At 52.3% G+C, this 21,785-nt stretch overlaps 1 protein-coding gene across 3 annotated transcripts; it reads right to left on the minus strand.

The window, feature by feature from the left end:
- Positions 1-5,821: 5,821 nt before the first annotated feature.
- COMP (cartilage oligomeric matrix protein) lies at positions 5,822-20,290 on the minus strand. Of its 3 annotated transcripts, XM_063161205.1 has the most exons (20): positions 20,143-20,290; positions 17,765-17,848; positions 16,380-16,468; positions 15,914-15,965; positions 15,198-15,370; positions 12,932-13,069; positions 12,322-12,399; positions 11,747-11,914; positions 10,784-10,888; positions 10,551-10,658; positions 10,041-10,200; positions 9,133-9,251; positions 8,779-8,831; positions 7,809-8,002; positions 7,231-7,409; positions 7,023-7,071; positions 6,657-6,853; positions 6,379-6,551; positions 6,070-6,209; positions 5,822-5,941 (listed from the first exon to the last, which is right to left on the minus strand). In XM_063161205.1, the coding sequence occupies exons 1-20, from the start codon at positions 20,210-20,212 to the stop codon at positions 5,895-5,897; spliced, it is 2,376 nt and encodes a 791-aa protein (XP_063017275.1). In that variant the 5' UTR covers positions 20,213-20,290; the 3' UTR covers positions 5,822-5,894. The 3 variants fall into 3 exon arrangements, with proteins under 3 accessions (XP_063017275.1, XP_063017276.1, XP_063017277.1); XM_063161206.1 differs by lacking the exon at positions 17,765-17,848 and having other exon boundaries at positions 20,143-20,288; XM_063161207.1 differs by lacking the exons at positions 17,765-17,848; positions 20,143-20,290 and adding an exon at positions 17,304-17,333.
- Between the last annotated feature and the right edge of the window lie 1,495 nt (positions 20,291-21,785).

Here is a 21,785-nt window from a genome sequence, read left to right on the forward strand (position 1 = left end):
CCGGGGAGCCACCACATGGGGGCTTCACCCACCCTGGGGGCTTCATCCCAGCCTGGAGCCACCATCCCGGGGCTTTATCCATCCTGGGGGCTCCCCCCTGGGGGCTGCATCCCAACCTGGGAGCTTCATCCCACCCCAGAGCCACCATCCTGGGGGCTGCATCCCACCCTGGAAGCTCCATCCCAGCCCAGGGTCCATCCTGGAGGCTCCATCCCACCCCAGGGGCTGCATCCCACCCCGGGGGCTCCATCCCACCCTGGGGGCTCCATCCCACCCCGAGGGTCCATCCGCCCCAGGGTCCCCCCCAGCCCAGGGCCCATCCTGGAGGGAGCAGCTCTCCGTGTCCCTGTCCCACGGGTCCCCAGCTTGTTGTTCTGAGCTTGCCGCGCTGCCCAGCCCGTCCCAGCCGTGTCCCCCGAGCCGCTCGTTGCCGTCCAGCAGTCAGGATCGTCCGGTTTGTCCCGGTGGTTTATCCCGGTTTGTCCCGGTGGTTTATCACGGTTTGTCCCGGTGGTTTATCCGGTTTGTCCCGGTGGTTTATCCGGTTTGTCCCGGTGGTTTATCCGGTTTATCCTGGTGGTTTATCCCGGTTTGTCCTGGTGGTTTATCCTGGTGGTTTTCCCGGTTTGTCCCGGTGGTTTTTCCCAGTTTGCCATTGGTTTTCCCAGTCTGTCCCAGTGGTTTATCCTGGTTTGCCATCGGTTCTGCCCTGCAGGGCCCCCCTGCCCCGGTCCCTGTGCACCCCAAGGGGCTCTGGGCGGCGGAGCAGGGCCGGGGGTGCGGGGCTGGGGGGCCCTGCCCCCTTGGGAAGCCGATCCCCGCAGTGCCACCGTCCCGGGACTCTGCGGGTGGCACTGCCAGCCCTGCCCTGCCCGGCCCCAGGGGTGTCCCCCCCTCTCGTCCCTCCCTCCTGCCCCAGCAGGCCCGGCCACGCGGAGCTGCCAGGCCCCAGATCCACTTCAAACACTATTGGTTCCAAGCTTTCTATGGTTTTGTTTTGTTTTTTGTTTTTTTTTTTTTAATATATATGTAATATATATCTATTTCTATATATGGCTACATATATAGAGAGCATTTCTGAGCACACACGAAAGTTCTATAATTCATTACTTGATTAGACAGAGGATCAGAACATCTTAAAGCAGCTAAAAAAAGATAGAGACTAACCTGCATAATCCTAATTTTTACTTTGTGAGAGATTCCTGGGCAACAGGAAGGGCATTTCCATAGCAATGCCAGGCTCGTAGAATCATGATTTTTTAATTTTTTATTCTTATTCATTACTTATTCTGTTACTTATTTATGATTTTTTTGGTTGTTGTTGTTGTCATTTCTTTTTTTTTAATTTTATTTAAATATTTGGGTATTAGGAAAGTAGCTCAACTACATACAGCCAATGGAAGCACTCTACATAATATTTGTACAGTACTTTTTTTTGTGGTTTTATTCCAGAAATATATTATATATATTATATATGTAGGTATTTTTAAACTAACTGGAATTTTAAACAGATGTTAAGCAGGAATAAGGAAGCCTAAGGCAAGTTTAGATATTTTCCTTTGGAATAGGCAAAATAGGGTGGTTGGAACTTAAAAATTCATTCACCCGGATGAAAAAAAAATCTCTTGCTCCACAATGACCATGATTAAATCCTCCAAACTTCTGTTTAATTAAATGGAGAAATAATTATTTCCGATGGTCCTTGTGAATATTTTGTGCTGCAAATTAAAAAATAGAAAATCCCATCCAGATTCCCCAGGGTCAGAATTGGGGATTTCACTCTGGCTGAGGGAAGGTGATTCCCAGATTTGTGGGAACGAATGGAATTAGAGGGCACTGCTGGAACATCCTCATTCCACTGGGGAAAGGCAGGAAATCATCAGGAATTAACAGGATTTGGAGTCATTAACTGATTAGCTAATTAACTGACCCCGAGGGAGGCGCCTGCAGCCTGGGCTGGGAGCAGCCCCGTGGATTCCATCCCAAAAATCCCCTCCCATTCCCGTTCCCACCAGTTGGGGTTTGTTCACCCCGCCTGCCCCCCTGGATTTTCTCTCTGCCCCAGCCCAAGGAATTCCCAATCCCAGCCCCAAAGCTTCTCCTCTTTGGGAACAGCCTGGGCCGCTCTTAATGAGTTCCCCCGCAATTAATGAGAGTCCCCTGCAATTAACGACTCCTCTCTGCTCTCCTGAGTTCTCCTAATGAGTTATCCAAGTTTCTGTGTGCTTCCAGAAATCCTGGGCTGCCCTGCTGAGGTTCCTGCCTGCTCTGCTGGGTCAGGGTCAGGATCTCCCCAGCCCTGGGCGTCCCCTCACCTTCTGTGCCATTTGTTGACCATTTGCACTAAAAATGTGGAATTTTTTCTTGGCTTCCCTGTGTCTTTTTTATTTCTTTGTTGTTTTGTTTTGTTTTGTTTTAATTTGATCCTTCTCCATGCCCTCCAGAGGTTTCCCTGCATCTCTTGGGAATGTTTTGGGATTTTTTGGCAGGGTTTGAGCTCGGTAGGACACGTTCACTCCTGGTGGCTGCTCCTTTCAGATCCCTTCCGCTTTTCCAGTTTAAGGAGGAGATAAAAGGCAGCTCAGACAGGAGGAAACCTGGAGAAAACCAGGAGGGATTTGGGCCCAGGTGACTCAGAGCCCCTTGCTGAAGGTGCAGTGAGAGGTTTGTGCAGCTCCATGTGGGAATTGTGTTTGTCTCCTGCTGGAACGACTCCGTGCATGTGCAGTCCTTGTGTGTGCTGTGTTTGGAGCAGCAGAGTCATGCAGGGGAGGCACCAGCAGAGCTGGGGTTCAGGAGCTGGGGTTCAGTCCTGCAGGATCTGGGGTTCCTCACGGGAGGGAGGCTCGGGCAGGGAACTGCAGCTCCAGCTCCTGCCCAGTTTTTTAACTCCGTGTGTAAATAAGAGCTCTTTGTTTCTTAGACTTGTAAGTAGACCTTGAAAATCGCCTTAATTTCAAACTAACACACCTTGGATGCAACTGTCGCAGTCAGGGAGCCTCCAGCTGGGAGAGATCCAGGTTTGGTCCCTGGGCAGAGGGCAGGAGCAGGGATGTCCCCGTGGGAGTGCTGGTGCACAGGACGGGCTCCAGCCGTGGCCAGGGAGAAGCTGCCTCTCCTCCGACCCTGTGAGATCCAGGGGTTCCTTCCCCCAGGGACCCTTTCCTGTGGGAGCTGCCCCAGAGGATTCCCCTTTTCTCTCACTCCTTCAAATTCCAGTTTTGTGGCATCAGGCTGATGTGGGAGCAAACCCAGAGAGAAGCGTGGAACGGATCCTAAGTGTTCCCAGAACAAATAATCCGCTTTTATTCCAAATGTGACAGCCCTGTGCTCATTCCAGTGTCTGGGGCTCCCTCCCCACGGGTGGGAGCAGAAAGGGAAAACCATCACTTAGGAAAAAACAAAAAAATCAAGGAGGAAATGGTGTTAATTGCTATAATTGCTGAGTCTGATTGCAGTGGTGGTGGAGCTGTCTGGTGTCTCCAGGGGTGACTGTCCCACCCTCCGTCCTGACCCCCTCCCTCCGTGTTTTTCTATCTCCATAAGGAATTCCCCCCAATTCCCAAGCTAGACTGTTGCATTTGCCAATACAATGGGGAAGAGCAGGAATAAACCCTCGGTGCATCCAAAACTGTGATTCTTTCCCAGCGGCCAGCCCGGCCCTGGCGCTGGGGCTGGGGGAGGCTCCTGTCCCTGTACATAGACCCCGTCCCCCTGGGCATGCGTGACCCGGCGCGGCTCCCACGGCTTGTGCATGGCAGGGAGCGCTTGGCAGCCCCCCTGTGCCCCCCACGCGGCCCGGGCTGGCTCTGCCCCCGCCCCCGGGGCCGACTCCTCCTTTTCCAGAGGGGAAAACCTCCCCAGAAGGGCAGAACCGCCCGGGAGCCGTGGGCTGCTCCGCGGCCTCGGGGAGGGAACGTGGATTGTTTGGTGAATTTGTGTTAGGAGAGCTCATGGTGACCCTTCAGCTCAGAGGGAGGTTGGGTTTGATGTCCTGGAGGTCCTTTCCAACCCTGATTTGGTCGTTCCTTCCCAGCCTTGATCCCAGAATTCTTTTCCAACCTTAATTTGGTTTTCCTTCTCCCACCTTGATTCGGTCGTTCTTTTCCAACTCTAATTTGGTGATTCTTTTCCAAACTTGAGTCAGGTTCTTTTCCAAACTTGATTCAGGTTCCTTTCCAGCCTTAATCCAGTGATTCCTTTCCAACCCTGATTCAGTGGCTCTGTCCCAACCTCAATTCCACAATTCCAAGAGCAAAAGTTGCCCTGAGTTTATCTAAAAGCAGTTTACCTAAATTTCCCTCAAAAACGAACCCTTGGACCTAAAACCTCGGGTTTCTGCCAGAACAACAATTAAGGCTTGAGCTTAATTTGGTTAATTCCCTCAAGGAAAGCGCCTGGAAACCCCCTCTGGACAGGAGGGCAGCAGGAAGGCCCCTCCTCCCCCGCAGATCCCGACCTTGGCTGTTTTTTTCGGGAGAAACCCCAAAACCAGCGCGTTTATTCCTCGGAGCAACGGCCCCCCCGTCACTGTGATGGCAATGTGAAAGCGCAGGTAGCCTTTGTTACGTGTGTCTGTCCTTTTTAAAAAACAACCAGGAAAAAGAAAAAAAACCCAAAAAAACCTCCCTCCCTCTTAGAATTAAACTTTGTAGTGTTCCTGTTCTTTGTATTTTGAGTTGCATCTTATTTATACGGCGCAGTGTAGGCATGGATTGCATGTCGGTTTTCTATGCGGGCACCACGACATTCTGACTGTGTATTATAAATCATTTTTACCTTTTTAAACAGGGAAAAAAAAAAACCAACAAAACAAAACAAAAAAAAATAACAACAACACAACAGAATCATTGTGTGGAATTTCTATACTGCAGAGCCAAACACTACATGGAGTCCTCTCTTGGTTTGTGTTATTTATTTTCCGAGGCGGTTGGGGCGGGCGGGGGGCGGGCGGAGCCGTGTGTGCGTTGCCTTATGTGGGCTTGACCAATTTTATCAAAATAAAGGCCTGAAGGGGTAAAATCGGCTGGCTCTTGTCTTCAGGGGGTGGAGGGATGGGATGGGGAAAGCGTGGAAAAAAGGGAGAGAATCCCATGGAAAAAAGGGTAGAGAATCCTGTGGAAAAAAGGGAGAGAATCCTGTGGAAAAATCTGAGAGAATCCATGGAAAAAAGGGAGAAACTTCAATTTTTTTTTCCAGCAAGAACCAGGCAGGGCAGGGCTGAGGACAGGGAGGCTCTTGAGGAAAAGGTGCCTCCATGCACTGGCATTCCCAATCCAGCCCAGGGCTCTCTCAGCCCCACTGAGCTCAGCCCTGGAGGTTCCTCCCTTCCACATCTGCAAGGCAAAAGCTTCAGAAGAGTGGAGAGAACACAGGCATGACCAAGGAGAAATCTAGAATTTATTATCCAGCATTCCAAGTATTTATTTTCCAACATTCCAGAACAAAGATACTCTCCTTAAAGTGCTTTTTCATTTATTAAAATGAGCAACTTGTACCGAGGCTGCTCCACACGTCCCTTCCCTCTCAGACTCGTGCTGAGCTTGCTTTGCAGCAGCTCTTGAAAAGGAAAACAACATTCTCACTCAGGAGCCGTGGAGCAGGGAGAAGATTCCTGGGAACCACCCGCGCCAAAGGAGCTCCAACCATCGCAGCTGCTGCAGGAGCTCCCAGCAGGGCCCTGGGCCGGGGTGCAGCAGCTCAGGCTTCTGGGCACACTCCCTGTCTGCGCTCTGCCCTTCCCGGGGGCCTCTGTGCCATTCTCAGGGTCTGCTGGTGGGGCAGGGGAGCGGGGGGCGCTGGGGGCGGGCGGGGAGGCGCTGGCAGCTCTTGGGGCGCGGTTCCGGAGCGGGAGCGGGCGCTGGGCACGGGCTGGGGCGGAGGCGCCGCGGGGATCAGTCCTGCTGGAACCGGAACGTCTCGTAGTCCTCTGGGATGGTGTCTGAGGGTCACAGCAAACAGAGATCAGGGGCAGGAGCAGCAGGGAAAACAGCCTCGGGTCCCGTGGCTGTGCAGGTGTCCAGGACTGGAAAAGGGAGCGGAATTCCCAGGCTGCCTTTCCCAACTCACCGTTGCAGCGGTAGCGGAGGTTGGACCAGATGATGTTCTCCTGGGAGAAGCAGAAGACCCCGAGGCGTCCCCCTCTCATGGTGGTGTCCAGGACCACGCCGGTGTCTGCCACGACCTCGGGGCCCTCGTAGAACCGAGCCCTGGAGGGGAGCAAGGCGGGGAATGGCAGGAGCTGCCCCGGCCTCAGGGCTGCTCCATCCCTGGAGTGCCCGAGGGGCAGCACAGGGGTCCCTGCCCATGGCTGGGCTCCCTTCCAGAACGTTCCGGGGCTGATTTCCCTGCTGGGCACGGTCCTGCCCCGAGCCTCACCTGATGTAGCCGACCTGGGGCCGGTGCTGCAGGAACCAGCGGTACGAGGTCTTGTCCTTCCAGCCCGAGTTCCTGGGGTCCTTCCAGAGCAGCTTCACCTGGTCCGTGGTGTCTCCCGTGTGCCACAGGGAATTCCGCAGGTACTCCCCAGGGCCCGTTTTGGATTTCACTGCCTGGGACAGAGGAGAGCCTGCTCAAGGTGTGCACAGAGGATCCCACACAGCTGCTGATCCCGAGGCAAAGTTCCAGCAGGGAATGCTCCTGCAGGGCTCCTGTACCTTCAGCTGAATGCCAGGCTCTGCCACTGCCCGGAAGGGGTTGGCCTGCCAGTAGGTCTGCTCCATCTGCTTCCACATCACCACGTAGAAGCTGGAGCTGTCCTGGTAGCCAAAGATGAACCCGGCGTAGTCGTCGTCCGTGGCTGTGTTGACGTGGAAGGTGCCCTCGAAGTCCACCCCGTTAAAGGCTGTGTACCCTGTCAGGGGCAGCAGAACAGAGCCAGGATTCAGCTGGGGACGTGGATTTTGCCAGGGGGAATCTGGACTCTGTGCACTACAGGAAACAGGGGATGCAGTCGCGGAGCAGTGGCTGATCAAAGCTGCACCGAGTGATGATTTCCCAAAGGAAGAAGGGAAATTCCTCACCTACAGCCAGGCCAGGGTCGCTGTTCATGGTCTGGACAATCTCCATGCCCTGAGAAAGAGGAATGGTGACTCTTTAGTGCAGTTCCAGACACACCAAACCCCGCCTTGTGCTGCCCCAGGACTGTGACTCGGGGATTTGGGCACTGCAGAACCACAGAGCCCTTGAGGGAAAGCCCCCCAGGACTGCGCCCAGCTGGGCTCTCCCCACCTGGTTGAGGACGATCCAGTTGGGGTCAATCTGAGCGTCCCCCTCGGGGTCCAGCACCACGGTCTGGAAGGCCCTGAAGTCGGTGAGCGTCACCTCGGCGTTCTCGGGGCACACGTCGATCCTGTCGATCACCATGTCCCTGTCGAAGTCATCCTCACACAGGTTCCCCACGCCGTCCCCTGGGCACGAGGAGGAGGAGGAGGAGGAGGAAGGAGCCTGGAGCAGCAGCTCCTGCCCTGGCTTTGCTCAGCCTCGGGCAGCACCAGGGGCACTGAGGGCACCGAGGGACTGGGGCACCCCGAGGAGCTGCAGAGAAACCTGGAGGCTTCTCCTGCTGGCAGAGAAACCCCTCAAAGCCCAGACACTTCTGGGAGAGAGAACCTGACCCCAAACCTGATCCCAAGTATGATCCCAAACCTGATCCCAAGCATGGCCCCAAACCTGACCCGGTGCTGGCACTGTGGACACTGCAGTGTCCCAGGCCTGGCACAACTCAGTGCCAACAAAACCCAAATTCCTGCGGCTTCCAGAGCCTGGAGTGACCCCAGGGAGCCCCAAGGGAGCCATCCCTCCCTCACCATCCGAGTCCTCCTGGCCGGGGTTGGGCACCAGCCTGCAGTTGTCAGGGCCGGGGGGTCTGAAGTCGGGGATGCCATCATCATCATCATCCTCGTCACACTCGTCCCCCAGCCCGTCGCCGTCCGTGTCCACCTGGGAGCTGTTGGGCACCGTGGGGCAGTTGTCCCGCGAGTCCTGGTGCCCGTCGCCGTCGCTGGGGGAGAAGGGACAGGGACAGGGACAGGGACACGTCACCCACGGCCTCCAGCACGGGGAGCGCCCCCGGGGCTGGGGGCTGCAGCTGCACCCGGGATTTCAGCCTTGCAGGGCACCCCAGGGATGGCTCAGGAACGTGGGAGGGTCCCCAGCACGAGGGAAGAGATGAGAACTGGCTCCATGTTTCAGAAGGCTGATTTATTATTTTATTATATTATATTTTAGATTATATATTATATATCACATATTACACATACTATACTATACTACACTACACTATACTATATATTCTATTCTATTTCTATACTAACACTATACTAAAGAAAGAGACAGGAGACATCAGAAGGCTGGAAAAGAATGAATAATTAAATCTTGTGACTGACCAGAGGGTCTGACACAGCTGGCTGTGATTGGCCATTAATTAACAATAATCCACATGGAACCAATCAAAGCTGCAGCTGTTGCTAAACCATCTCCAGAGCACATTCTAAGCCATCTGATAATTACTGTTCACATTTCTTTTCTGAGGCTTCTCAGGAGACAAATCCCAGTGAAGGGATTTTCATTAAGTATGTCAGTGACATTCCTGCTGGAGATGGAGCTCTGGGATCTGCTTCCTTCCAGTGGTCACTTTTTGTGAGGTCTGAAGAAAATTCCACCTCTAAACCTCCATTTTTTATAGGATAAGGGCAAGCCAGGTTTTCACAGCCTTTTGGTCCCTTCATTCCCAGGATTTCATGCAAATAAATAGAAGTTTTAATTTCTGCAGCTCACCTGTCCTGATTGGTGTCACAGACATCTCCCACCAGATCGTGGTCAGTGTCTTTCTAGAAAAATAAAGGAAGAATAATTTAAATTTCCCAGAGGAAAAGGCAAGGAAGAGAACAGAGAGCTGCCAACAGCAGGAGACTCTGTGGGATTTTTTGGGGAGGATCCTGAGGAATTCCAGCAGTGGGACAGGGCAGGAAGGGAGAGCCCAGAGCGCCAAATTTCCTGATATTTGCTCCGGAGGGAATTTCCTTTTGTGGCACAGGAGGGTGGCAGCTGGAATGGTGCCCTGGCATGGCTGGGTGACAGGAGGGGCTCGGTCTGGGCTCTCTCTGTACCTGCGCAGGGCTCTCCCTGTACCTGGTCGGGGTTGCTGAGCGTGGGGCAGCTGTCACAGGCGTCCCCCACGCCGTCCCCGTCCCCGTCCCTCTGGTCAGGGTTGGGCACTCTCCTGCAGTTGTCCATGGTGTTCCTGATCCCTGCAAAACAGGTGAGAGCGGATCCACACAGATCCAGGCTAAAGCCAGGATTTCAGGGTTTGGGGTGGTGCTGGCATTCCTGGCTGCTGGGAGCAGCTTTGTGCACGCTGTGATCAGCTCCGTTTCCAAAGCCACCCCAGGGGACTCCCCCAGCCTCGAGCCAGGTGCTGCTGGCAACTCAGATATTCCCAAATTTCTCCCTTAAAATGCAGCACAAGGCAGCCAGGACGAGGCTGGCTGTGACTGTGCGTCACTGTCACATTTTCTGAAAAATCCCTTTGCCAGGATTTCCTCTCCTGGGAAGCTGAGAAGCCTCAGAGAAAAATGAAAGCAATAATTATCTGATTGCTTCTCTTGTGTTTTGCTGCTTTGGAATGTGTTTGGAGATTGTTTGATTGGTTTAATGTGAATTGTTTTAACTTAATGACCAATCAGGGTCAGGCTGTGTCAGGACTCTGTAAGGAGTCACAAGCTTTCATTATCATTCTTGTTAAGCCTTCTGTCTGCATCCTTTTTCTATTCTTTAGTATAGTTTAGTATAGCATTCTTTAATATAATATAGATCATAAAATAATAAATGAGCCTTCTAAGAACATGGACTCAGATTCATCATTTCCTCCCTTCCACGGGGGACCCTGAAGAAACCACAACTGTGGCCAATAAAATGAAAATAAACCCGAGGCAGCACCCATGAAAGGCTGAGCTGGGGGACACGGGGACAGCCCTGCGTGTCCCCAGGGCTGAGCTGGGTGACACAAACAGGCCCAGCCCGGGCCAGCTGGCTCTCACCGTCCCCATCCATGTCCTCGTCGCACTCGTCGCCTTTGCCGTCGCCGTCGATGTCCCTCTGGTCGTTGTTCTTCACCTGCCGGCAGTTGTCACACGCGTCCCCAAAGTTGTCCTTGTCGGCGTTGCGCTGGTCCGCGTTCCTGGTGTACACACAGTTGTCCTGCAGGGACAGGGGACAGGCTGGGGACACGGGCACCTCCCGGGCCGTGCCCAGCAGGGCTCGCTGAGCACGCGCTCCCGACCGACCTCGGGGGTCTCGCCTGGGCTGGGAGCCTCAGAGACCCCAGGGCGAGGCCACACTGGGACCCCTGAACTCTGCTGGGACCCCTCAATTCACACTGGGACCTCTAAATTCACACTCTGGGATCCCTAAATTCCTCCTGGAATCCCTAAATTTCCACTGGGACCTCAGAATTCAAACTGGGACCCCTGAATTCCCACTGGGACTCCTGAATTCACACTGGAATCTCTAAATCCCCACCGGGACCCCCGGGGCAGCCGAGCCCGCACCTCGGCGTTGGGGATCCCGTCCCCGTCCGCGTCGTCGTCGCAGGCGTCGCCGATGCCGTCCCGGTCCGCGTCCTCCTGGCCCGAGTTGGGCACGGTCATGCAGTTGTCCTGCAGGACAGACAGACAGACAGACAGACAGACACGGGGGTGTGGGACTGCACCCAGCCCGAGCTGCGCGGGTCCCAGCAGCCTGGAGGGAAATTGGGATGAAATCCCCGCATTTCCGCCCTCACCTTGCGGCAATTCTTGTCGGAGCAGCGCTGCTTCTCGTCGGGGACGCCGTCGATGTCCGTGTCCTTGCCGCACACGTAGCCGTTCCCTGCCCAGCCCACGAGGCACTGCGAGGGACACACACACAGAGTCAGCCCCCAAAGTCCCGGGATTTACCCGAGACACGGCACGGAACGGTGCAGACCCGGGATGTGAAACCCTACGGGGAAATAACACCCGGGAGAAACATTTCTGGGGTTTCACCAGCTCGGATCTGCTCCCTGCGCTGCTGGGACGTGAGGAGCAGCAGCACAAGCTGAGCAGAGCTTGGCTCTGAGGCTGCTGATCCCCGATCCCGATTCCCTGGACACTTCCTGCTCAGCCCCAGGGAATTCCGTACCCGACAGGTTCGCAGCGCTTCGGAGAAAATCAAAACCCCAAAAGCGGGAGGGAGCAGCCCAGGGAGGAGCTCGGGGCACACGGATGGTTCGGGAAGGGCGATCTCCAGGAGAGGGCAGTGGCAGACTCGGGAGAGGAGCGAGGGACGAGGGAACGAGGAGCGAGCAGACCGAGAGAATTTGGGATCACACCGGACCCCAATCGCAGGGAGTTTGGGATCAGAACCGACCCCAATTGCTGGAGGATTGCACCTAACCCAAATCCCGGGGCAGGGGTCGGACCAGACCCCAACCAGTCTCGGCAGAGACAGGGACCAGTCCCCATGTGCAGGAGGGTCAGACCAGAGCCCAGACTCAGGAGGGTGGGACCCGGACCCGACCCCACTCTCGATAGAGCGGGATCAGACCCCAGTCCCTATAGGGTGGCACCACACCCCAGTCTCTATAGGGTGGCACCACACCCCAGTCTCCATGGGGTAGGATCAGACCCCAGTCTCCATAGGGTGGCACCACACCCCAGTCTCCACAGGGTAGGATCAGACCCCAGTCTCCACAGGGTGCCCCATGCAGGCTGGCAGCCGTGCCCACCTGGCAGGACAGCGAGCCGTCCCTCTCCACGATGCACTCGGCTTTCTCGTGGCACGGGCTGATCTCGCCGTTGGGGCAGCGCCGGGCCCCGGGCGCCGTCGGGCTGCGGCAGCCGCTGATCTGATCCCCCACAAAGCCCGGCTTGCACGCCCCGCACTTGTAGGATCCCTGCGGGGGGAACGGGAGCAGAACTCAACGGGGATCCTGGAAATCCCTGCTCGGGATTCGTTCTTAAAGCCCAGCCTCGGGACACCTCCCCTGCCCCGGGTCTGCCCTGGGACACTCCAGGGATGTAGGGACAGCCACAGGGAATTCCATCCCATCCATCCCCACCCTCCCAGCCAGGAATCCCTCCCCAATACCCCACCCAAATCTCCCTTTTCCCAGTTTAAATCCATTCCCTGTGTCCTGTCCTCCATCCCCTGTCCCCAGTCCCTCTGCAGCTCTCCTGGAGCCCCTTCAGGCCCTGAAGGGCTCTGAGCTCTCCCTGGATCCTTCTCCTCTCCAGTGAGCCCCCCCATCTCTCCCAGCCCGGCTCCAGCCCCGGGACCCTCCCCGCATCCCTGAGGATTTACCCGAGTGTTGATGCAGATGGAGTTGGGGACACAATTCGTGGCAGCTCCAGTCTCACACTCGTTGATGTCGGTGCACACCTGCCCAGGGGGAACAGGACTCACCTTCATATTCACCCCAGGGGGAACAGGACACACCTTCACCTCCATCCCACCCCAGGGAGAACAGGACCCACGACCCATGACCAGCCCCAAATTCCCAGAGCCACATGTGGGACAGTTATCCCTAAAAACCCCAATCAGCCCAGGCTGTTGGGATTTTTGATCTGCCTTGAGCTGTCAGAGAAGCTGGGAGGGGGTGGCAGCAGCTGCAGGAACTTATCTGTGTCCCAGCAGGAAGGATTCCCATTCTCATTCCCATTCCCATTCCCAACCCCATTCCCATTCCCAGGGACACCCTCCACCATCCCAGGCTGCTCCAGGCTGGCCTGGGACCCTTCCAGGGATGGGAATTCCCTCCCAGCCCCTCTCCACCCTCCCTTCCATCAGCCAGGAGTCCCTTCCATCCCTGGGAACCATCACCTCGCGTTTCCCTCCTGTTCCTTCACACTCCCAGCCGCAGAGGGGAGGGAATTGCCATTTCCCGAGGGGCACGGAACGTTCCAGGCCTCACCTGCTTGTTGGCCCTGGCAAAGGCCAGTCCCACCCCCTCCAGCAGCTGCCCCGTGAAGCCGGGCGGGCAGGGGTCGCAGCGGAAGCCGGGGCTGGTGTTAATGCACTGCACTTTCGGGAAGCAGGGGTTGGCATTGCACTGAAACAACACACACGGTGCCCAGGGCGGTGCCAGGGGGCAGCTCCAGCCCTGGGGCACCTCCAGCTCTCGGGGTTTTGGTCTGAAGGAAGAAAAAAGGGCACAGAACTTCCTCAGCCCGGGTGTGCCCTGGGCGCAATGGAACAGAGCCAAAGCCACTCTGAGCTGTGACTCTCCTCAGGTGACACCAGGGAGCTGCTCTGGCTTCACCTTTTCCTTCCTGGAATCCTCAGAGCCCAGGGGACTGGACAATTCCCCACCCTGGCTCTGAAACACTACTCGAGTTGTTTGTTCACCACTCTTTCTTTCCAAAACCGCTCTGAATGCTTTGCTTCCTCCAACACTTCATCATTTTCCCTGCATTTTATGCTCTGTGCTGGCAGATGCATCACAGGGATACAGTGGATCCCACATTTTGGCCTGACAATCCCAAAATCTCCCATGGAGCCCTCAGCAGGTTTTTAAATTGAAATGCAATTGAGGCTGTGCAAGAGTGGGAAAATCAAGTTCATGGCTTGGGAAGCACAGAGCTCAGGAGCCCTACAAAAAAATCCACGGATGAGCAGAGCTTTGCACACACACAGAGCTTAAAACTGGTGGAATGCCACATTTTCTAAAAACAGAGAAAATTTCCTAAAAATAATACACAGTATCTGCCCAGCCAGGTTTGATTTAGGGGCAGAAGCAAAGCCCTGTGGTTGAGATTTGCTGTTTCAAGGATTATCTGGGAACTGTTTGATCCCATTCCACACCTAATAAATCTTATCTCTACAACTCCTCAGCCAAGGAGGCGGCTCTGGTGCTCCAAACTCCCCTCCCTGTGTGGCACAAACCTCAGGATTTATTTTGTTGGGAGAAATCCTGACTGGGCTGGCCCTAAAGCCTCCCTGGGGAGGGCCAGGCACAGAATTTCAGAGCTGCAGGAATTCCAGTGCGTGCCAAGCACGGAACTGCAGCTCCTGCAGGGATCCCAGCATGTGCCAGGCACAGAATTCCAGAGCTGCATGGATCCCAGCGTGTGCCAAGCACGGAACTGCAGCTCCTGCAGGAATTGCAGCTCCTACAGGAATCCACCTCCTGCAGGGTTCCAGTGTGTGCCAGGCACAGAATTCCAGAGTCTGTAGGAATCCTAGCTCCTGCAGAAACCCCAACGTGTGCCAGGCACAGAACTGCAGCTCCCACATCTCCTGCAGTCTCTCGGTGCCCGGGCCAGCCCCGTGGCCGCGCTGCCATTCCTGTGCCAGTGTTACCCCGCTGGTGCCCGGTGTGTTACCCTGCTGATGCCCGGTGTGTTACCCCGCTGATGCCCGGTGTTACCCCGCTGGTGCCCGGTGTTGTTACCCTGCCGTTGCCCGGTGTGTTACCCCGCTGGTGCCCAGTGTGTTACCCCGCTGGTGCCCGGTGTTGTTACCCTGCCGGTGCCCGGTGTTGTTACCCTGCCGGTGCCCGGTGTTACCCCGCTGGTGCCCGGTGTGTTACCCTGCCGGTGCCCGGTGTGTTACCCCGCTGATGCCCGGTGTTGTTACCCTGCCGGTGCCCGGTGTTACCCCGCTGGTGCCCGGTGTGTTACCCTGCCGGTGCCCGGTGTGTTACCCCGCTGATGCCCGGTGTTACCCTGCCGGTGCCCGGTGTTGTTACCCCACTGATGCCCGGTGTGTTACCCCGCCGATGCCCGGTGTTGTTACCCCGCTGATGCCCGGTGTTGTTACCCCGCTGGTGCCCGGTGTTACCCCGCTGGTGCCCGGTGTTGTTACCCCGCCAGTGCCCGGTGTGTTACCCCGCCAGTGCCCAGTGTGTTACCCCGCTGGTGCCCAGTGTGTTACCCCGCTGGTGCCCGGTGTTGTTACCCCCGCCGGTGCCCAGTGTTACCCTGCCGGTGCCCGGTGTTGTTACCCCGCCGGTGCCCAGTGTGTTACCCTGCCGGTGCCCGGTGTGTTACCCCACTGATGCCCGGTGTTGTTACCCTGCTGGTGCCCGGTGTGTTACCCCGCTGATGCCCGGTGTTGTTACCCCGCTGGTGCCCGGTGTTGTTACCCCGCCGGTGCCCGGTGTTGTTACCCCGCCGGTGCCCGGTGTGTTACCCCGCCGGTGCCCGGTGTGTTACCCCGCCGGTGCCCGGTTTCTGTACCTCGTTGATGTCGGAGCAGTGGGTGCCGTTGCCGCTGTAGCCCGCCGGGCAGGGCCCGCAGCGGAAGCCGGTGCCGCTCTCGGTGCAGGGCACGCCCGGGAAGCACGGGTTGGGCACGCAGCGCTTGAACTGGGTCACGGTGACCACGGGGCCGGTCACCTCCGGCCGCATGCCTGGGGACAGCGCGGGGTGAGGGCAGCGCCCCGGGGCCACCACTGGGTGTCCCAGAGCCACCACAACAACCCTGCGGTGTCCCAGAGCCACCAGGACAACCTGGCACGTCCCGAAGCCACCATGGCATGTGCCAATGCCACCAGCTCAGCTCCGCGGTGTCCCAAAGCCACCATGAGGTGTCCCAGAGCCACCAGAACTACCTGGAGTGTCCCAAAGCCACCAGTACAGTTCTGGGGTATCCCACAGCCACCATGGGGTGTCCCAGAGCCACCAGTACAGTTCTGGGGTGTCCCAGGGCCACCACCCCAGCTCAGAGGCAGAGGGGCAGAAACAAAGGCTGGGGGTGAAGAGTGCGAGGATCAGGAGCAACTGTGATGAGGACTGAATGTGATGAGCAGGAATAACTAACTGTGGTGACCAGGGCTGTGACAACCAGGACTAACTGCGGTAACCAGGACTGACTGGGATTTGCCCCCGGCTGGCAGCACAGGGCACAGAGGGCACAGAGGGCACACCCAGCTCAGGGCACAGCCAGCACTCACCGCAGGCGTCGCACTCCATGACCGTGTTCTTCAGGAACGTGATCTCCTTGATCTGCAGGGGAGCAGCAGCAGGGCTGAGCCAGGGCCGGGAGCCCGGCCAGTGAAATCAACCAGTCAATCAATCAATCAATCAATCAAAAATAAATAAATAAATAAATAAATAAATACTACTACTACCACCACCACCACCACTACTACTACTACTACTACTACTAAATAAAACATTTTTTGAAGGTTTTTCTCACCTTGAAGATTTCCCCACCCTGAAGGTTTTTTCAACCAGAATTCTTTCCCAACTTAAAGGGTTTTTTTTCCACCTTGAAGTTTCCCCCAGCTTGAGAGTTTTTCCCAATTATCTCCCAATTACAAACCACCTCTGGACTCTGTTCTGCAGCAATAACCTGCTCACTCTGCACAGGGAGCAGAGAATTCCCAGACCTCAGGAAATCAGGAATTTTCCACCCACCTGCTGCTTCAACAAATCCCGAACTTCCAGCAGCACCCGGTTGGTTTCCCTCATTTCTTGCAGCATTTCTGGCCCGACTTCTCCTCCTCCTAAAAAAAACCCCAAATTGTTGGGAAAAATCCCTGAATATCCCAGGTTTATAATCCAGGCTGATTATAAACCTGGGAAGGTTTCTATTCATATATATTATATGAATACATATATATTTATTGAATGTATTTATATGAAATACATTAATATATATGAAAATATGAATATATGAGAGTATATTCATATATTAATATGAATATATATTATATATTCATATGTTATCGTATGAATTATAATGATATTAATAATATTTAATTATTACTCACATAATATTTTATAAAGTATTCATTATAATAATGTGAATAATGATAGGAATAATATTTTAATTATTATTCCTATAATATTTTCTAATACATGATAATTATATATAATATATATTATCTATAATATATATATAAACTATATAATTACTGTATTACAGTCTGTATATATTAGAGAGTATAATAACTATATTGATAACATTCATATATTATTATATGAATAATTTAACATTCAGCCTCCACCCCGAGCAGTTCCTGGCTGGAATCTGGGAGCAGCACTGGGATCTGCTCTGGCACCAGCCCTGAACCTGAACCTCACGCCTGGGGAGGGATTTGGTGCCAAGAGCAGCAAACGCTGGGCTGGGGCTGGGCATGGCTGGAGCCCGAGGCTGTTCTGGGTGTGGAAAAACGGGAATGCTGCCCCATGGAAAACCGGGAATGCTGCCCCATGGAATTCTTGGGAATGCTGGCCCATGGAATACCCGGGAATTCTGCCCCTTTCCCATGGAATCCCTGCGAACGCTGCCCCTCTCACCTGCTCCCGTGGAATTCCCAGAGCTCCTTTCCCTCTCACCTGCTCCCAGGTTCATTCCCGGGAGTTCTCTCACCTGCTCCCAGGTTCATTCCTGGGAATTCTCTCCCCTTTCCAGGTTCATTCCCGGGAATTCTCTCCCCTGCTCCCAGGTTCATTCCCGGGAATGTTGCCCCTTTCCAGGTTCATTCCCGGGAGTTCTCTCCCCTGCTCCCAGGTTCATTCCTGGGAATTCTCTCCCCTTTCCAGGTTCATTCCCGGGAATTCTCTCCCCTGCTCCCAGGTTCATTCCTGGGAATTCTCTCCCCTTTCCAGGTTCATTCCCGGGAGTTCTCTCACCTGCTCCCAGGTTCATTCCTGGGAATTCTCTCCCCTGCTCCCAGGTTCATTCCCGGGAATGTTGCCCCTTTCCAGGTTCATTCCCGGGAGTTCTCTCCCCTGCTCCCAGGTTCATTCCCGGGAATGTTGCCCCTTTCCAGGTTCATTCCTGGGAATTCTCTCACCTGCTCCCAGCGCATTCCCGGGAATGCCGCGGCTCAAGGCGGGCTCCCTGCGGGCGGCGGCGCTGGGGAAGGGCCGGCTGGGATCTTGGGGACACAAAGGACAGGGGGGCTCAGCCGGGGGAAAACAGGGATGCTGCAGGGGGTCAGGAGCAGCTCCATGGGAAAACTGGGAATTCTGGAGGGTCAGGATGAGCTCCAGGGGAAACTGGAAATTCTACAGGATCAGGACGAGCTCCCGAGCTCAGCCAGGGATGGGATCCCGCTGTTCCCTCCCGTTGGGATCTGGGGTCTGCAGGGCCCCTTTGGGATGGGGCAAAAATCTGGGACGTGCCCAAGGGAGGGAGGGATGGAGCTGGTGCTGCTGGGATTGGGGATTTTAGCGATAATTTGGGAGTGAGAACACAACTGGGCACAGAGTTTGACTCAGGGATTCTCCCAAAATCCCAGCGTCAAATTCCTCACTGGCCATGAGGATGCACAACCTCATTTCTCTGGGTTTTTCTAGAGTTTCTCATTTTATTCCTATAATTTCTCTATTTTTCTCTCTAATTTTTCAAATTTTCCTATAATTTATCATTTTCCCCCAAAATGTCTAAATTTTTTCTATAATTTCCCTATTTTCCCCCTATTTCTCCATTTCCCCTACAATTTCTCAATTTTCCTATAACTTATCATTTTCCCCCATAACGTCTCATTTTTTTCTATAATTTCTCAATTTCCCCCCTATAATTTCTCAATTTTCCCCCTATAATTTCTCAATTTTCCCCCTATAATTTATTTATTCCTCTAATTTCTCCATTCCCCCCTACTTTCTCTAATTTTCTTCCCCATAATTTCTCTCTTTTTTCCCAGATTTGCCAATCCCCTAACAGAAACCACCCCATACCTACAGCAAAGAGAAAACCAGGAATAAATCCCACAAACCCCTCTGTGTGTCCAGGGGGAAAATCAGCTGGAATTTGGGCTCTGCCTGAGCAGGGAGAATTTCCCAGCACTGATTCATAAAAATTCCTCATTTCCACAAGACAAACAAACCCAAAAACCTCGTGGATCTTCTCCAAAAAAAAAAAAAAAAAAAAAAACAAAGGTGAATATTTGTGAGATCTCCAGTAAATTCTGGATTGGGAATAACTTGGATTGCCAGAAATCCTCCTAGAGCTAAGAATTCCCCAAAAGCAGATTTGGAGAAGTGGAATTGGAGCATTCCTGGAGGAAATCCAAGGATGTGCTGTGGGATGGGGATCATTAGTTTCCTTTATTTTCCTTAAACAAAACTTTCATTAAATTATTTATTTCCTGTATTTTCCTTAAATAAAGTTTCACCTCTCAGGAGGAAAATTGGGTTAAAAAATCCCATGGAGCATTATTTGCACAAAATTTTCCTACAAAATCCCCCTCAACATTTTCAGGCCCCAGCTGAAAAATCCTCCCTCTTTATCCTTTCCACCCCTCAGCATTTTCAGAGCAGCCTAAAAAACCCTCAAAAAATCAGAATTGAGTTGGGATTAAAGTAGAGTTAAAGTGGAATTAAAGCAAAGTTAAAGCAGAGTTAAATCAGGATTAAAGCAGAGTTAAAGTGGAGTTAAGGCAGAGTTAAAGCAGAATGAAATCAGAGTTAAATCAGGATTAAATCAGAATGAAATCAGCATGAAAATCAGAGTTAAAGCAGAGTTAAATCAGGATTAAATCCAACTTAAATCAGAGTTAAAGCAGATTTAAATCAGAATGAAGTCAGGGTTAAATCAGGCTTTAATCAGGATAAAGGCAGAGTTAAATCAGAATGAAATCAGACTTGAATGAAATCAGAGTTAAAGCAGAGTTAAAGTAGAGTTCAAGCAGAGTTAAAGCAGAAGGAAATCAGACTTGAATGAAATCAGAGTTAAAGCAGAGTTAAAGCAGAATGAAATCACAGTTAAATCAGAGTTAGAGTTAAATTAGAAGAGTTAATGCTGAGTTAAAGCAGAATGAAGTCAAAGTAGAGTTAAAGAAGAGTTGAATCCGAGTTAAAGCAAAGTTAAATCAGGACTAAATCACAGTTAAATCAGAATGAAATCAGAGCTAAAGCAGAGTTAAGTCAGAGTTAAAGTAGAGTTAAAGTGGAGTTAAATCTGAGTTAAAGCAGAGTTAAACCAGAATAATATCAGAGCTAAAGCAGTTTGAAATCAGAATGAACTCAGAATGAAATCAGAGTTAAAGAAGAGTTAAATGCGGACTAAATCAGAGTTAAATCAGAATGAAATCTGCTTTAAATCAGTGTCAAAGAAGAGTTAAAGCAGAATTAAATCCGAGTTAAACCATCACTAAAGCATCACTAAACCAGCATTAAACCACTGTTAAACCGTGGTTAACGCATCCCTGGAGCAGGGCTCAGCCCTTACCGATCCTCCTCTGCTGGCCGCAGCAGCCGGGCCAGCCGAGCAGCAGCAGCAGCAGCAGCGCCGGGACCATCCTGGGGCTGCGCGGGGGCGGCTCTGCCGGCTCCCCACGCGGGGCCGCTATTTATGGCCGTCCGTCCGTCCGTCCGTCCGTGCGTGCGTCTGTCTGTGTCTGCCTGTCCGTCCGTCGGTCCGTCCTGCCCCCGGCCCCGCGTCACCGCCGCCGCTGCCGCCGCGCCAGCTGCAGAGTAAACACAGACAGCGCCGCGGAGCGCGCAAATCGCTTTTTTGGCCTTTTGGGCCTTTTTGCCTTTTTTTTTTTTGGTGTTAAAATAGGCAGGAAAAAAAAAAAAAAAAAACTGGAAGAGAAAATTGGAAGAAAATTCCCCGTGTTTTTTTTTTTTTTTTTTTCTTTTCTTGGTGTTAAAATAGGGAAGAAAAAAAAAAACCTGGAAGAAAAAAATGGAAGAAAACACCAGTGGTTTTGGGGTTTTTTTTTTTTGTTCTTTTTTCTTTTTCTTTTTTTGTTTGTTTTTGTGGTTTTGGGATTTTTTTGTTTCTTTGGTTTTTTGGGGTTTTTTTTGTTTTGTTTTTTTTTTTTTTTTTTTTGTTTGTTTGTTTGTTTTGGGGTTTTTTTGGTTTTGTTTTTGGTTTTTTTTTTTGCTAAAATATGGAAGAAAATTCCAGGGTCTTTTTACTTTTTGTTTTTTATTTTTTGGTTTTTTTGTTGTTGGTTTTTTTTTTTTTTTTTTTTTTTTTTTTGGAAGGGAGGTTTGGTTTTTTTGGTGCTAAAATAGGGAAGAAAATTCCAGATTTTTAAGATTTTTTTTTTTTTTTTTTGGTGCTAAAATAGGGAAGAAAATTCCAGATTTTTTTAAAAAGTTTTTTCCTGCTAAAATAGGGAAGAAAGTTCCAGATTTTTAAAGCATTATCATTTGTTTTTTAGGGGTTTATTTCTCCCTGACAGACACGGGGCAGACGATGATTCAGGGCTGCATTTCCCTTCTGAGAGTGCCCTGGGATATCCGGAGTGTCCGTCAGGAAGCACAGACAGGAGTGAGGAATCCACCCTGGGAAAAGCTGGAAAAACTTCCAAGAATTTCCCAAGAAAATTCCAGGTGGGAGCTGGGAAGGGCTGGAACATTCCAGAAATGCAGACAAGCCCCAGGAAACAGGAGCTCAGTCTGGAAAACGTGGGAGCAGCAGGAATTTGGGATATTTACAGAAAATGGGATTTTTTGCCTCAGACCTCCCAAGCTCCAGGTCCCTGAGGGCACTGCTGGGCCCACCCAGGCCACAAAAGAAATAAAAAATTAAAAAAAAAATTAAAATTAAAAGTAAAATTACTAATAACTACTAAATAATAAAAATTAAATTAAATAAAACCTAATGAATAATAAAAACACAAAAATAAAACCCCCTAATAACAAACTAATAATAAATATTATAAATTTAAAAATAAATAATAAATATTCCCAGTTGGTGTGCCAGGAATGTTGGAATTTATGGATTTTTACTTTTTTTTTTTTTTTTTTGCAGCAAATTCCCACTGGAAATAAAGGAATTTGGGCTCAGTGACAGTTTTGGAATTTCCCTGGTTTTAGGATTTCTGGATAAATCAACCCATCATTACTATTATTATTATT

Source organism: Melospiza melodia, chromosome 7 (assembly GCF_035770615.1).
Source record: "Melospiza melodia melodia isolate bMelMel2 chromosome 7, bMelMel2.pri, whole genome shotgun sequence".
NCBI classification, from domain to species: Eukaryota; Metazoa; Chordata; class Aves; order Passeriformes; family Passerellidae; genus Melospiza; species Melospiza melodia.

Bases quoted from the DNA above. Each gene is read 5' to 3' on its own strand.
- COMP (XM_063161205.1), bottom strand. From the start codon at position 20,212: ATGGTCCCGGCGCTGCTGCTGCTGCTGCTGCTCGGCTGGCCCGGCTGC. The intron at 15,371-15,913 runs GTGAGTGCTGGC...CGCTGTCCCCAG, and splicing joins CATGGAGTGCGACGCCTGCG to GCATGCGGCCGGAGGTGACC. The intron at 6,854-7,022 runs GTGAGGAATTTC...TGCCCCTGACAG, and splicing joins CGACCCTGGCCTGGCTGTAG to GGTACACAGCCTTTAACGGG.